We start from the raw sequence: 14,662 nt of genomic DNA, 5'->3' as shown, positions 1-14,662 counted from the left end.
CACTGAACTCTGTCTGCAAAGTAATTGGTGAACCAGGCAAGGCAGTCATCCGAAAAACCGAGGCTACTGAGTCTGCCGATAAGAATATGGTGATTGACAGAGTCGAAAGCCTTGGCAAGGTCGATGAAGACGGCTGCACAGTACTGTCTTTTATCGATGGCAGTTATGATATCGTTTAGTACCTTGAGTGTGGCTGAGGTGCACCCATGACCGGCTCGGAAACCAGATTGCACAGCGGAGAAGGTACGGTGGGATTCGAGATGGTCAGTGACCTGTTTGTTGACTTGGCTTTCGAAGACCTTAGATAGGCAGGGCAGGATGGATATAGGTCTGTAACAGTTTGGGTCCAGAACAAGGTGCTTTCTACAACCTAAAAGGATTATTCCTCTGTCCCCATAGGAGAACCCTTTTGGGTTCCAGGTAGAACCCCTTCTGTGCCGAGGTAGAACACTTTTGGGCTCCATTCCACAGAGGGTTCTACCTGGAACCAAAAATGATTTTCCTTCGGTAACAGCCAAGAACCCTGTTGGAACCCCTTTTTAGAAGAGTGTCCTCAACAAGTTCAACCTGTTAAGTTTACACCATTTCATTCTGTCCTCAAACTGCTGATTGTTATTCAAGATAACATGCAACATAGCACCACCACCGTTGAAGGTTTAATCAACCTCTTAAATAGCAGTGTTCCAAGATCCTTTCACCAGGGGTGACTGTAGTATCCTCAAACGGACAGAAAGGAGACACTAGAGGGCCCCCACACTCATTTTAGATCCCATGGGGTCTTTATTTTCATACTGGACGCTCTCACCCTCATCACTATCTCCTTTGTCATCTTCCATTCATGGCATTTCAACATTAAAACAGAGGGGCACATCACACTCATGTCTTTTTTTGGAGCTCAAACCACACACACTATTATAGCATCTTGTTTACATTTCTCACATTGTAGGCGTTAGTAGCATTGCCTTTAAATTGTTTAACTTGGGTCAAACGTTTCGGCTAGTCTTCCACAAGCTTCCCACAATACATTTGGTGAATTCTAGAACAGTTCTCTTTATGTTTTATCAGACCAGTGGACATTTCTCCAAACGGTACGATCTTTGTTCTCATGTGCAGTTGCAAACCGTAGTCTGGCTTTTCTATGGTGGTCTTGGAGCAGTGGCTTCTTCCTTGCTGAGCGGCCTTTCAGGTTATATCGATATAGGACTCGTTTAACTGTGGATAAAGATATTTTTGTACCCGTTTCCTCCAGCTACTTCCTGTTTCCTCCAGCTACTTCACAAGGTCCTTTGCTGTTGTTCTGGGATTGATTTGCACTTTTTGCACCAAAGTACGTTCATCTCTAGGAGACAGAGCACGTCTCCTTCCTGAGCGGTATGACGGCTGCGTGGTCCCATGGTGTTTATACTTACGTACTATTGTTTGTACAGATGAATGTGGTACCTTCAGGGGTTTGGAACTTGCTCCCAAGGATGAACCAGACTTATGGGGGTCTACATTTTTTTTTCTGAGGTCTTGGCTGATTTCATTTGATTTTCCCATGACGTCAAGCAAAGAGGCACTGAGTTTTAAGGTAGGCCTTGAAATACATCCACAGGTACACCTCCAATTGCCTCAAATTATGTCAATTAGCCTATCAGAAGCTTCTAAAGCCATGACATCATTTTCTGGAATTTTCCAAGCTGTTTAAATGCAATATTCAACTTAGTTTATGTAAACTTCTGACCCACTGAAATTGTGATACAGTTAATCATCAGTGAAATAATCTGTCTGTACATTTTTGGGGGAAACATTACTTGTTTCAAGAACAAAGTAGATGTCCTAAACAACTTACCAAAACTATAGTTTGTTAACAAGAAATGTGTGGAGTGGTTGAAAAATTAGTTTTAATGACTCCAACCTGGTAGGTGTGTGTGTAAACTTGCGACTTCAACTGTATGCACAGTCCTTTCTAGTCTGGCGGCAAATGAGTTGAACAGGAGAAGAGGATGAGGTTGGTGGTGGAGGAAGAGCTGTGGAGGGGGGGGGGGGGGGTAGAACAGCTGCAGTGACGTTGATTGGTTGATCTGGCTCATCACTTGTTGACTAAAAGAAAGAAAGATTTAGACATTTGTTGGACATGGCCATAGTTCAACAGCTGAAAAGCCTTCATTAACATCCTCCCAGAGATAGAAAGACATCCAGTATTCACTGAATGAAGGAGCCGATTTACAATTTCATTCATCAATTAAATAAATGATACTATAGTACATTGAATGACGTTATTATTGTAGACTATAGGCTACTCCTGTATCTACCTTCTACAATACCGTAATCATTGAATGAAGCAGAATACCCATCCACATTTATAATGGTAGGTGTGGTGGTGGTAGGGATGGTAGGTGTGATAGGTGTCGGGATGGTAGGTGGAGTGGTTGTAGGTGTGGTGATGGTAGGTGTGGTGACGGTAGGTATGGTAGGTGTGATTATGGTAGATGTGGTGATGGTATGTGTAGTGATGGTAGGTGTGGTTATGGTAGATGTGATGATGGTAGGTGTGGTGACGGTAGGTGTTGTGATGGTAGGTGTGGTTATGGTAGATGTGATGATTTTAGGTGTGGTAATGTCAGGTCTGATGGTAGGTGTGGTGAAGTAATTATGGTATGGTTTTTGTGGTGATGGTAGGTGTGATAGGTGTGGTGATGGTATGTATGATGGTAGGTGAAGTGATTGTAGGTGTGATAGGTGTGGTGATGGTAGGTGTATGGATGGTAGGTATGGTGGGTGTGGTGATGGTAGGTGTGATAGTTGTGGTAGTTGTGGTAGGTAGATAGGTAGGTTTGGTGGGTGTGGTGATGGTACATGAGGTAGCTGTGGTTATGGTAGGTGTGGTGATGGTAGGTGTGGTGATGGATGGTTTGGTGAAGGTAGGTATGGCAGGTGTGTTTTGTGATGTAGGTGTGAGAGAAGTGGTGATGGTAGGTAAGTTTGGTAGGTTTGGTGATGATAGATATGGTAGGTATGGTGATTATAGGTGTGGTAGTTTGGGTAGGTAGTTGTGGTAGGTTTGGTAGGTGTGGTAAGTTTGATGATAGTAGATGTGATAGTTGTGGTGTTGGTGGATTGTAGGTGTGTTGATGGTGGGTAGGATAGTTGTGGTAGGTCGATGTGGTAGTTGTGGTAGGTAGGTTTGGTAGTTGTGTTTGGTAGGTGGGGTAGTTGTGGTGATTAGGGTTGGGCGGAATCCAGATGTATGTGTGGTGGTTGTGCTAGGTAGGTTTGGTGATGGTAGGTTTTGTAGTTGTGGTGATGATAGGTGTGGTAGGTGTGTTAGTTTTGGTAGGTTGGTTGTGGTGGTTGTGGTACATAGGGGTGGTAGTTGTGGTAGGTAGATGTGGTAGTTGGGATAAGTAGGTGTGGTAGTTGTGGTAGGTAGGTGTAGTAGTTGTGGTGATTAGGCTTGGGCGGTATCCAGATGTTCATATTGTCATACCATCCTTCTCTCATACCGGGATTTACAGTATTACCGGCATAGCACATGAGTGGGTGCCAAAAACACAAGAAAAACCTATTGCCCTCTATTTCCAGAATTCTAACAAATTAGCACAAACTGATAGCAAATTCACATAGACGCTGTTAGCTAAATGCTAACAACGGAAAACAAACAAACTAATTGCAAAACAGTGGAGGCTGCTGAGGGGAAGACGGCTCATAATAATGTCTGGAATGAAGTCAATTGAGTGGTATCAAACACATGGAAACCACATCTTTCCACTCCATTCCAACCATTATTATGAGCCGTCGTCTCCTCAGCAGCTTCCACTGCAAATCCAGCTCATAAAGTGATGTAAGGGATAATCAACGAGGGACTATGAGTTCTATGGTAAATAATGAACACTGTGGAACTGACCTTCCATGGACTTACATTATTTTCCAGAGAACCATAAAGCCCTGAGTTGATTATCCCTTTTATACCATGGCTATAATTTAACACATTTGCCTGTAGAAATGTGTTCAACATCCATTAAAGTAGCTAGCAAGTTTACTAGATAGTTACAGTAGTTGCCTTGGTAACCAAACAAACATACTTGCTATTTTAGATAACCAAACCATCAGTCCTAGCTTGCTATTATGAAAACCTAATTCAACAACACCAATAATGTTTTCAATTTGACTTAATTTGTAATGTCCAAAAGTCCAAACGTAATTACCGTGGTTTGGAGGGAAGAGGTCTTTGAACCAATATCAGTTTGTTGTATTCATAAAAGTGGAAGCTACTGAAGTTTTAGGGAAACATTTTTCAGGTAAAGTCCATTCAAATTCATAAAAAAAATATAAAGTTTTAAAAAAATACAGAAAGTAATTGACGTTTATTATGAGGTTCCTGAACCAATGATAGTTTCTTGCCAGCAGCATACCACCCTGCATACCACTGCTGGCTTGCTTCTGAAGTTAAGCAGGGTTGGTTCAGGTCAGTCCCTGGATGGAAGACCAGATGCTGTTGGAGGGCCAGTAGGAGGCACTCTTTCCTAAAAGAGTAAAAAAAATATCCCAATACCCCAGGGCAGTGATTGGGGACATTGCCCTGTGTAGGGTGTTGTCTTTTGGCTGGGATGTTAAACGGGTGTCCTAACTCTCTGAGGTCATTAAAGATCCCATGACACTGATCGTAAGAGTAAAGGTGTTAACCCCCGGTGTCCTGGCTAAATTCCCAATCTGGCCCTCAAACCATCTCAGTCACCTAATAATCCCCAGTTTGGCTCATTCATCCCCCTCCTCTCCCCTGTAACTATTCCCCAGGTCATTGCTGAACATGAGAACGTATTCTCAGTCAATTTACCAGGTAAAATAACGGAGAAATACATATAAATAAACATGTATTCATTAAAGTCATATGGGAAGCTATTGACGTTATAAGAAAGTATTTTTAATATAAAGTCAATTTAAGTTGGTAGAATATCACCAAAGTCAAAAAATACAAAAGTAATTGCTATCGATTTGAGGGATGAGGTCCCTGAACCAATAAGAGTTAGTTTTACTCATGAAAGTCATATGGGGTGGATGATATTAAGATTTGTTTTCATGTAAAGTGAATTTAAATTTATAGAAAATTCTTAAAGTGAGGAAATACAAAACTTGTTGTTGTTGATTGGAGGGATGAGGTTCCTGAACCAATAACAGTTGGTTGTATTCATGAAAGTCATATGGGGTGGAAGATATTGATGTTTTCATTGTAAAGTCATTTATTTAACATTTTGTAGATTTTACAGAAGTAAAAAAATCTAACTAATTGCATTCGAGAGAAAAGGTCTCTTTACAGTGTCAAATTTGTTTTAGAACTCTATTTCATGTCTTTGAGAAGGTATTGACCTTTTTCAATTACAGGCAATTGTATGCGATGCAGTTTTAAGACGGTCCCTTAACCCTCTGAGCAGAGGATGGCACATTTTTAGCTACATTTCCCCTCCAAAAAGTAAATATGACACCGAATTGGAAAAACAAGAGGTTTAACTTATTCACTATCATCAGCTGATTTAGAATATTACATTAATATATATATAAATATATTATATGAGGAATTGAAGAGTAAAGTCTGAATCTTTAATATCAAGCTAACTTCACCGCTGTAAAACAATGTATGATTGAATCATTCCATTTTGATTGACCAATAAAAACGGTGAACTAATCTTTTAATTATAATGTATCAACCCTGTTACCTATAGATAGACAGTCTAGAAATGTTTAAACTATTTACATGTGTTTGGTAAGCTTGCATTCCATTCCCCCTGTCACATGGGGATCTATGGTTGATTCTAGATGAAATAGTCAACTCTGTTACAGTCAACCCTGTCACTTTATTTGGCACTTAATAGGCACTTGCTATAGTATGTATTTGTTACTCTTGAGATGGGAAACATGTTTTTTATTAAGTTGAACATGTGCTCTTTATGACAGAATGTTAGAATTAGGTGGAATAAAAGTTACACTCCCCAAAAGGTACTAAATTGGTGGAATGACCCGAGTACTGAACTGGAGGTGGGAGAGCTAACGATGCGTCTACTGTTGCTCTCTCCTCAGACTCTTAGAGAAGCTATTTCAATCTGATATTTCTCCTATGGTCTAAAATAGATGTGTATAGAGGACTCCTCTCTAATATAACATGTCACACATTGTATCAAACTGATGGAATGTTAGGTGTCTCATTGAAAGTCTAACATCTACCATGACTACTGGATGTTTCAATTCTACTAAATAACAAAACAAGCCACACCGTAACAACAATATTGCTTTTTAATAAATTTGCAAACAAAAATGACATCATCAAACATCACTGGCCTGACTTGAGCAGCTCTGCCCGGGGATGGAGCCAGCAACTTAGCTGCTACCGGTCCGGTCCAGGCTACCTGCAGACCTCCTTTTCAGCACCTCCCCTTAACAGGAGAGGTGGTGGAAATGATCAGAGTTGCATTCAACTTGAATAAAGATGAGAAACTCTGGTCTGTGGAGCCACTGGTCTGAGGGGAGGACGTCTGTTGAAACCATTTCCAATTTTGGGGATATTTTCTAGGACTGTAGAGGTGGTGATCAGAGATGAATTTAACTTGGATAAAGATGAGAGTCTCTGCTCTGGGGAGGAGGGTCACTGACCTTCGATGGTTTGTTGCCTGATAAAGAGGATACTTGCTGGCTAGAGGAGACTATAATGTTTTGAGGAGGAAATGTGGCTTGATGACTTAAAGAGGAGGAGGAATTATTGGGCGACACTTTTAATTACCAACGTAACCTCAGTGGAACTGTGGCTTCATTGAGTTCCAGCTCTAGGCAGACAGCACATCAGGAAGGCTGTAAGACATCACAGAGACAGGTAAGTATCTACATATTTACATGTGTGTTGCATGTACACTAAACCCTCACATTTGGATAATGTCACTTTTTAAAGTGATGACATGTATATTAACAGTGTAAAACTTGAATAGATGTTTAAACATTCTTTACCCCATCTTAATTCTCTTCCAGATGCTTGGCTTTTTCTTGTTGTTGGAGGTTGGCTCTGATGTTTCAACCTCTTCTGGAGCTTCTAGCTGCTGGCTGTCTGGCCCCCCCTGATGGTTCTCTGGCCCCTCCTGCTGGTTCTCTGAACTCCCCTCCTGGTTCTCTGCCCATGCCTGTTGCCTCCTTGGCCCCTCCTGCTGGCCATCTCCAGATGCAACAGGCTCTTGGCTTACTTGTTGGCCTGTCGCCCACCCCGGCAATTCCTGACCGTGGTTGTAGTCGTGGCTGTGTTGGGTGGTTGGACACCGGGTGATGTACTGGGTGCTGAACTTCTGGATTTGCTCATCAGCCTCCAGATTAATCTGCTCCAGGTACTTTTCCTTCATCTTCTCCCTCTCCTCCTTCAGTTGTTGATGAGTGTGTTTTTTAAGCAGCGACTGCACTCTCCACTGCTTATTGAAATCCTCCAACTTCTTCCTTCTCTCCTCAGCCTTCAGCAGCTCCTTCCTCTTCTCCCTCTCTCTCTCTGCCCGGGTCATGGTTAGCCTTATGGGTCCAGGGATGACTGGAAGGAGAGAAGAAGTAGAGTTCTCATTCAACTTAGTGGATCTGAAGTCAACTTAAATGTAATGGACACAGGGAATTAGGAATAGAAAACCCAGTTGGATCTCAATGATTCTTTACTCTTCTCATTTGAGCATGGCATGGAATTTGTTAATAAATGTAAATAATTCCCCTCCCGAATTGACCTGACCCAAAGTTTAACATGAGTCCCAAATGGCACCTATTCTTTGTAAAGTGCCAGGCCCTAGGCATATGCGATTGCTTAGGTTCCCATGGCAACTAGGGGCCCCCTGACCCCCCAAAAACCTTTTTTGGTCAAATTACCCAGGGGCCTTGAACTACAGTGAGCCCCCATTAATTTTGTTAGTCAATTTCATTCAGATATTATCTTAACATGCCATAAGTCATGGCAAAATGTGGAGAATTGAAGGAAATAGATTTCAAAATGGCTAATTCTTCTCTCCACCCCATGGCAAAATGTGTAGAATTGAAGGAAATAGATTTCAAAATGGCAAATTCTTCTCTCCACCCCATGGCAAAATGTGTAGAATTGAAGGAAATAGATTTCAAATGGCTAATTCTTCTCTCCGCCCCATGGGAAAATGTGTAGAATTGCAGCAAACTTGCTTAAAAAATGCAATATGTTCTCTATGCCGCGTTGCAAAGTGTAGATTGTCAAAAACCTGAACAAAATGTTTCTTAGGGCCTCAAAAGGCTATGATGCACTACTTTAGACCAGGGTCATTGAGATCCAGTTGAGTTTTCCATTCTAAATTCCCTGTGTACATTACATTTAAGTTGATACCAGATCAGCTTGACCATTTTGGACAGTAGTTTTATATTGAAACAATGATGCAACATGATGACTGGTGTGGAACGTATGTGTGTAGAGGAGACTACAGAGGATGATGTCATAAGTAGAGGGAAAACAGGTCTTACCTATGTGGACGATCTTATCGCCCTCCTCAGCTTCTCTCTGACAGGTTCTCTCTATCTTTTTGAGGTTCCTCTTCTCCCACTTCTTGTTTACCCAGCCCACAGCTCTCCTTCGGATACTTTTATCAGGTGGGAGAATGTCCACCTTCTCATCTTCCTTCTCCTCCTCCTCTTCAGTGTCCTCTAAGTCACCCCTCTTGTACTCAGGGATCTCCCTTCTTTCCTCTTCCACCATCTCCTCTTTTTTCTTTACCTCTAAAATCTTCTCTCTCTCTCTGATTAAAGCTAAATGGCCTTCAATGGCTCTCTTTCTCTGCTCCTCTCTCTCTTCCTCTCTCTGCCTCTCCTCCTCTCTTAGTCTGAACATTTCTTTCTGTCTAGCAATTTCAATGTCTTGTTTTCTATCCTGCTCCTCTTGTTGTCTTGCCCTCTCCTGTTTTCTTTCCATCTCCAGCCGTCTTTCCTCCTTCTCCCTCCTGATTTGTTGTCCTCTTTCTATGTGTTCTCGTTCCCCCTTCAACACTTCTAACCTCCTCTCTTTACGCCTATTGAAGACTTCCCGTGCTTTTGCTTTAACATTAACTACTACATGTTTCTTCATGCTTACTTCCTTTCCTCTCTCTTCTCTTTCCCTGTACACTTCCTCTGCTTCCTTAATCACTTCCTGCTTTTCTTCCATCTCTCTCTCCTGTTCTATCTCCAGTTCATTCTGTCCCTCAATTTCCCCCCAAATATTTTTCTGCCCCTCCTTTCTTCTTCCTGCTTCCTCCCTTTCTCTCATAATCATATTTTCTCTCTCCATCTCTTTCTGTTGCTGATCTCTTAATTCCATCTCTCTCTGATTCTCATTGTCTTTCTCCCTTTCTTTCTCCTTCTCCTTTTGTTTCTGTCTCTCCTCTTGTTGTTGTCGTCTCTGTATCTCTTCTATCTCTCTCTGTCTCTTGTTCTCCCCCTCTCTTCCCTCCTTCTCCATGTCAATTTGCTTCTGTTTCCATATATCTTCTTCTTGATCTCTCTCAAACGTTCTGTTTCTCTCCTCTTGTTGTTGTCGTCTCTCTTTCTCACCTATCTCTCTCTGTCTCTCTTCTTCCCTCTCTCTTTCTTCCTCTTCCATCTCTATTTGCTTCTGTTTACATCTTTCTTCTTCAATCTCTCTCTGTCTCTCTTCTTCTCTTTCCATCATTTTCTGTCTCTTCTCCATTCTCTTCCTTTTGATCTCTCTCTGTCTCTCTTTTTCCCTTTCTCGTTCTTCCTCTTCCATCTCTATTTGCTTCTGTTTACATCTTTCTTCTTCAATCTCTCTTTCAATCTGTATCTGTACCTCTTTCTCCCTCTCTCTTTCTTCCTCTTCCATCTCTATTTGCTTCTGTTTACATCTTTCTTCTTCAATCTCTCTTTCAATCTCTCTCTGTCTCGCTTCTTCTCTTTCCATATTTTTCTGTCTCTTCTCCATTCTCTTCCTTTTGATCTCCCTCTGTCTCTCTTTCTCCCTTTCTCGTTCTTCCTCTTCCATCTCTATTTGCTTCTGTTTACATCTTTCTTCTTCAATCTCTCTCTGTCTCTCTTCTTCTCTTTCCATCATTTTCTGTCTCTTCTCCATTCTCTTCCTTTTGATCTCCCTCTGTCTCTCTTTCTCCCTTTCTCGTTCTTCCTCTTCCATCTCTATTTGCTTCTGTTTACATCTTTCTTCTTCAATCTCCCTCTGTCTCTCTTTCTCCCTTTCTCGTTCTTCCTCTTCCATCTCTATTTGCTTCTGTTTACATCTTTCTTCTTCAATCTCTCTCTGTCTCTCTTCTTCTCTTTCCATCATTTTCTGTCTCTTCTCCATTCTCTTCCTTTTGATCTCCCTCTGTCTCTCTTTCTCCCTTTCTCGTTCTTCCTCTTCCATCTCTATTTGCTTCTGTTTACATCTTTCTTCTTCAATCTCTCTTTCAATCTGTATCTGTCTCTCTTTCTCCCTCTCTCTTTCTTCCTCTTCCATCTCTATTTGCTTCTGTTTATATCTTTCTTCTTCAATCTCTCTTTCAATCTCTCTCTGTCTCTCTTCTTCTCTTTCCATAATTTCCTGTCTCTTCTCCATTCTCTGTCTTCTGATCTGTCTCTGTCTCTCTTTCTCCCTCTCTCTTTCTTCCTCTTCCATCTCTATGTGCTTCTGTTTGAGTCTCTCCTCTTCTTCTCTCTCCATCTTCTTCTTCTCATCTTCTTGTTGTCTCTGTTTTGGTGTTTTCTCCATTCTCTTTCTTTCTACCTCTTTCTGTTTGTTGTGCTCACCCTCCATCTTCTCCTCCATGTCCATTTGGTTCTGTTTCCATTTATATTTGTCTGTTTCCATATTTTCTAATTCTATCTGCTGTTCCTTGATTTTCTTGAAGACTTCCTCCAATTCAGACGTCTTTTTGTCATTGATGAGGTCTGTCTCCATCTCCATCTCTCTCTCCACTCTATTTTTCATCTCCTCTTCACTTCGTCTCCAATCATTTTCTCTCTCTCTGTCTCTATCAAATGTTCTCTCTGGTTCAGTCTCGTCTTTCCATCTAATCTCTTCTTTCATTCTCACAACCTCTCTGTCTAACACTAGTACATTTTGGTGAACCTGTTTCACTCTCTCATTCTGTCTTCTAAACGCTTCTTTCGCTCTTTCAAATTTGATTTTGTATTGAATCTCTTTTGTTGTCATATCTTCTTTCAGTCTCTCAACCTCTCTCTCTAACTCTTTTACCTTTTCGTTAACCAGTTTGACTTTCTCATTCTCTCCAATACGCATGTCTCTTTCTCTTTCAAATATGATTTCCTTCTCAATCTCTTTCAATCTCTCAATCTCTCGTTCTAACACTTTTATCGTTTCTTCTGCCTGTTCCACTTTCTTCTTCATTTCTTGTCTTTCCGATTCTGCTTTTCTCTCACGTTCCATCTCCCTTTCTCTCTCTTTTTCCCTCTCTCTTTCCCTCTCTCTTCCTGTTTCAATAGGTTTGTGGTTCCAGGCCAGTCTTGGTCGCTGATCCTCCATGACTTTCTGCCATAGCCTCAATCTCTCAATCTCTTGCTTCATTTTAAAAGGTGAAATTAGTGATAATCTATGACCAAGACATACTTTCAAAGGATTTGCAGAGAACGATACACAGAAATACAACCTAGAGCTAGGTAATTGAATCAAACACTGGACAACATCAATAGCAGGGTCATTTTGATCAATTCATCTGGACAATTCATTCTCAATTAATGTATTGACATGGTTTGAAAAAATTACGAGACATTTTATGGTATCAATGTCCACAATGTGTACAAATACAAACACACAACCTTCTTGCCCATTCAGTTAGGGTTTTGAGAAATTCCAATTACAATTTGTGTGATGTTACAACAATGTTGCCTCTGATGTTTATGCTTGTAGAAATTACTCCTACAAATGATGCTTCACTAATGCAACTATTTACAACCTTCACAGATACAGTTATCAACAACAACAACAGTAATGACGTTAATAAGGAAGTGGATATTCAACCGGCAGAAGAAAGGCATAGGGGTTGAGATAAATGAAGGTTAGGTTCAGGACCTAGGGTTGGGTTAAGGTAAAGGTTAGGTATAGTTTCAGTGAGGTTAAGGTAAGGGTTAAGGAAAGGAATAAAAGTTAACATTAGGTTAGCGTACCGCTGTCTGCCACTATTCATTTTCAGCTGGGTAAATATACACTGCCTTTTAATAATAACAATGACATGTCTTACGTGGGCCAGTTGTAGGTCCACCATCAGTAGATCCAGCAGTTGTTTGAGTCTGTGGATCTCCTGCAGTTTTCTCTGGTGCACCATTGCTTCTGTGGCTCTCTCTGCTTCCCTCTGTCTCTCTGCCTCCATCTGTCTCTCTGCTTCCCTCTGTCTCTCTGCTTCCCTCTGTCTCTCTGCTGCTCTCTGTCTCTCTGCTTCTCTCTGTCTCTCTGCATCTCTCTGGCTCTCTGCTTCTCTCTGTCTCTCTGCTTCTCTCTCTCTCTCTGCATCTCTCTGGCTCTCTGACTCCCTCTGGCTCTCTGCCTCCCTGTGGCTCTCTGCCTCCCTCTGGCTCTCTGCCTCCCTCTGGCTCTCTGCCTCCCTCAGTCTCAGGATCTCAGCCTTCCACTCTGTCATGATACCCCTTTCTACTCTTCTTCTCCTCCTTTCATCTTTTAAAAGGGCTCTTAGATTGTCTGACTCAGACTGTAATTGTTCAATTATCTTGTCCTTCTCTGTTCCACCATTCCTCTTCTTCTTTTCCTCCTCCCAGAGGCAGACTTGAAGTCTGTCCATCTCCTTCTTCTGGTTTCGGATCGTTCGATCCTTCCCCCTCAACTCAAGCATGTGGGCTTCCTTCTCTGTATAGGTCTTCTTCTCTTCTCTCGGGAAGTGAACCTCCATCTCTGCCTGCCTGTAGCTGGGAGCAAAGGAATGTCAACACATTATTTAGGAAGTGAACTCAGACAATTTACTACAATATTAAAATAATAATTCAACTTCTGCTCAATTTAACTGTCTTTAATAACACAAATCACACAACTGTGACTTACAGTACGTGAATGTGATGAGTTGACTGTCCATGATGGCCAGAGGTGGGTAATGTGTAACTCTGGTCCAGGGCGTTACGTACAGCTTGCAGACACTGAGCCTTCCTTCAGCAAGCCGCACATAATGCCCTGGACCAGAGCTAGGTTATGTGATGAATGACTTACAGACTGTTCCACATGATAGGAGGGGGTAAGAAGACAGTCCCAGTAGGAGACGGAGATCGTCCAGAAGAAGAAGAGGTGTCCATCTCCTCAGAGACTGCAGGAAAGGTCTACAAGTTTTATTTCTGGAAAATAAAGAGATGCCTTCGTTCAGCAACAATGTGTGTTTCTATGTTTCTGTCACTAGATGGTGCCATTGTACACAACATTTACTCACCAGGTCAGTGAATTCAGAAACAGTCTTCAGAGTTGAGTCCTCAAGCTCTAGCCTACAACCCATCATGCATCAGCACAACTAATATAATAATACCTCATCACAACTTCATAATCACAGTACACCTGGATTGTGTTCACAAAGTGTTTCAGGGTAGGAGTGCTGATCTAGGATCAGGTCGCCTCCTGTCCATCAAAACGTATTCAGTTTGATTTAAAAGACAAACTGATAATTGATCAGCACTCCTTCTATGAGACTTTGTGAATATGAGCCTATGTGAAAGAACCTTTCTGGCATATGCTGGCTAGACAGTACACAGACAATTCAGATAGTCCGACAGACAGACAGAAGAGTAGATACAGATGGAGTGATTGATAGCAACAGATATAACGAAGCGGATGGTTAATGTATTGTAAACTTTTGTAAATATTTGACTCACCTCAAGTCACACGTGTCAAACCTCAGTCTTAGTGTTGAACCGAATAATAACTTCCGCATTAACTTTCTCTGTTCTGGAGCTGTATTGTTGCGTCATTTGGAACGCTTGAGCGTCATAATCCGTTCACCGCGCCTGCTTGATTGACAGCTAGGGGTTCTCCTGCGCATCAGTGTCCAAAAGTCGATAATGTTTAGCTACTCATAATTGATAAAGACATTTATAACTATTTTCACTTGACTTTTATTTCGTGTATTTTTGCCTAAGGTTATTTGGAATTCTATGTTGTGTGATTTGTCTTTGTATGGGCCCAAAGTTCAATGAAATAAATCCTCGTGGACCAGATTGACCCACTCTCCCCACTATTTATTATTTCTGCACTGAGGATTCACCCCCTTTAGATAATGATGTTGTAATGTATCTACAGAAAAACGTTGTTCTGAGCTCAACAAGCAGTAGTAGCAGTTTGCAAATCATAGAGCCAGATGAACGGTTCTTTCACCGATGCAATTCGGTTCCCGAGGTTCAACAAAAAGATCCGTTCGTTCGTGAACGACACATCATTACACTGTAGTTCTCCACCATTTCGTATCGTGAGCTGGAGGAGCGTTCGTCCAACTTCTCGTCCAAGTAAATGGCAGCGGCGCATCATCCATCCGATGAACTCCCAAGGGACTGGGAGGATAGTTCACGATGCAACAAGCGTTTGGGGAGGACATTCATTGAAACGCAATGACTGTTTTTAAATTCTAGAGGGACTCTTGCTCCAGAGGAAATCTCAGCAGTGATGTCTCTGCTGTGCGTCAGAGGTGGGATCTTTTCCTTCTTCACTCTGCTTATTATACTGTAC

General features: G+C 41.7%; 1 protein-coding gene across 1 annotated transcript; it reads right to left on the bottom strand.

Annotated features, from left to right (window-relative positions):
* Positions 1–6,968: 6,968 nt before the first annotated feature.
* LOC116361735 (cilia- and flagella-associated protein 251-like) lies at positions 6,969–8,704 on the bottom strand. The gene is made up of 2 exons (XM_031816053.1): positions 8,473–8,704; positions 6,969–7,534 (listed from the first exon to the last, which is right to left on the bottom strand). Exons 1-2 carry the CDS (start codon positions 8,702–8,704, stop codon positions 6,969–6,971), a joined length of 798 nt encoding a protein of 265 aa, XP_031671913.1.
* Between the last annotated feature and the right edge of the window lie 5,958 nt (positions 8,705–14,662).

This window comes from Oncorhynchus kisutch, unplaced genomic scaffold (assembly GCF_002021735.2).
Source record: "Oncorhynchus kisutch isolate 150728-3 unplaced genomic scaffold, Okis_V2 scaffold736, whole genome shotgun sequence".
Taxonomy (NCBI): Eukaryota; Metazoa; Chordata; class Actinopteri; order Salmoniformes; family Salmonidae; genus Oncorhynchus; species Oncorhynchus kisutch.
Note: the sequence above shows the minus strand (reverse complement) of the source record. Positions and strands in the feature narration are given on the sequence as shown.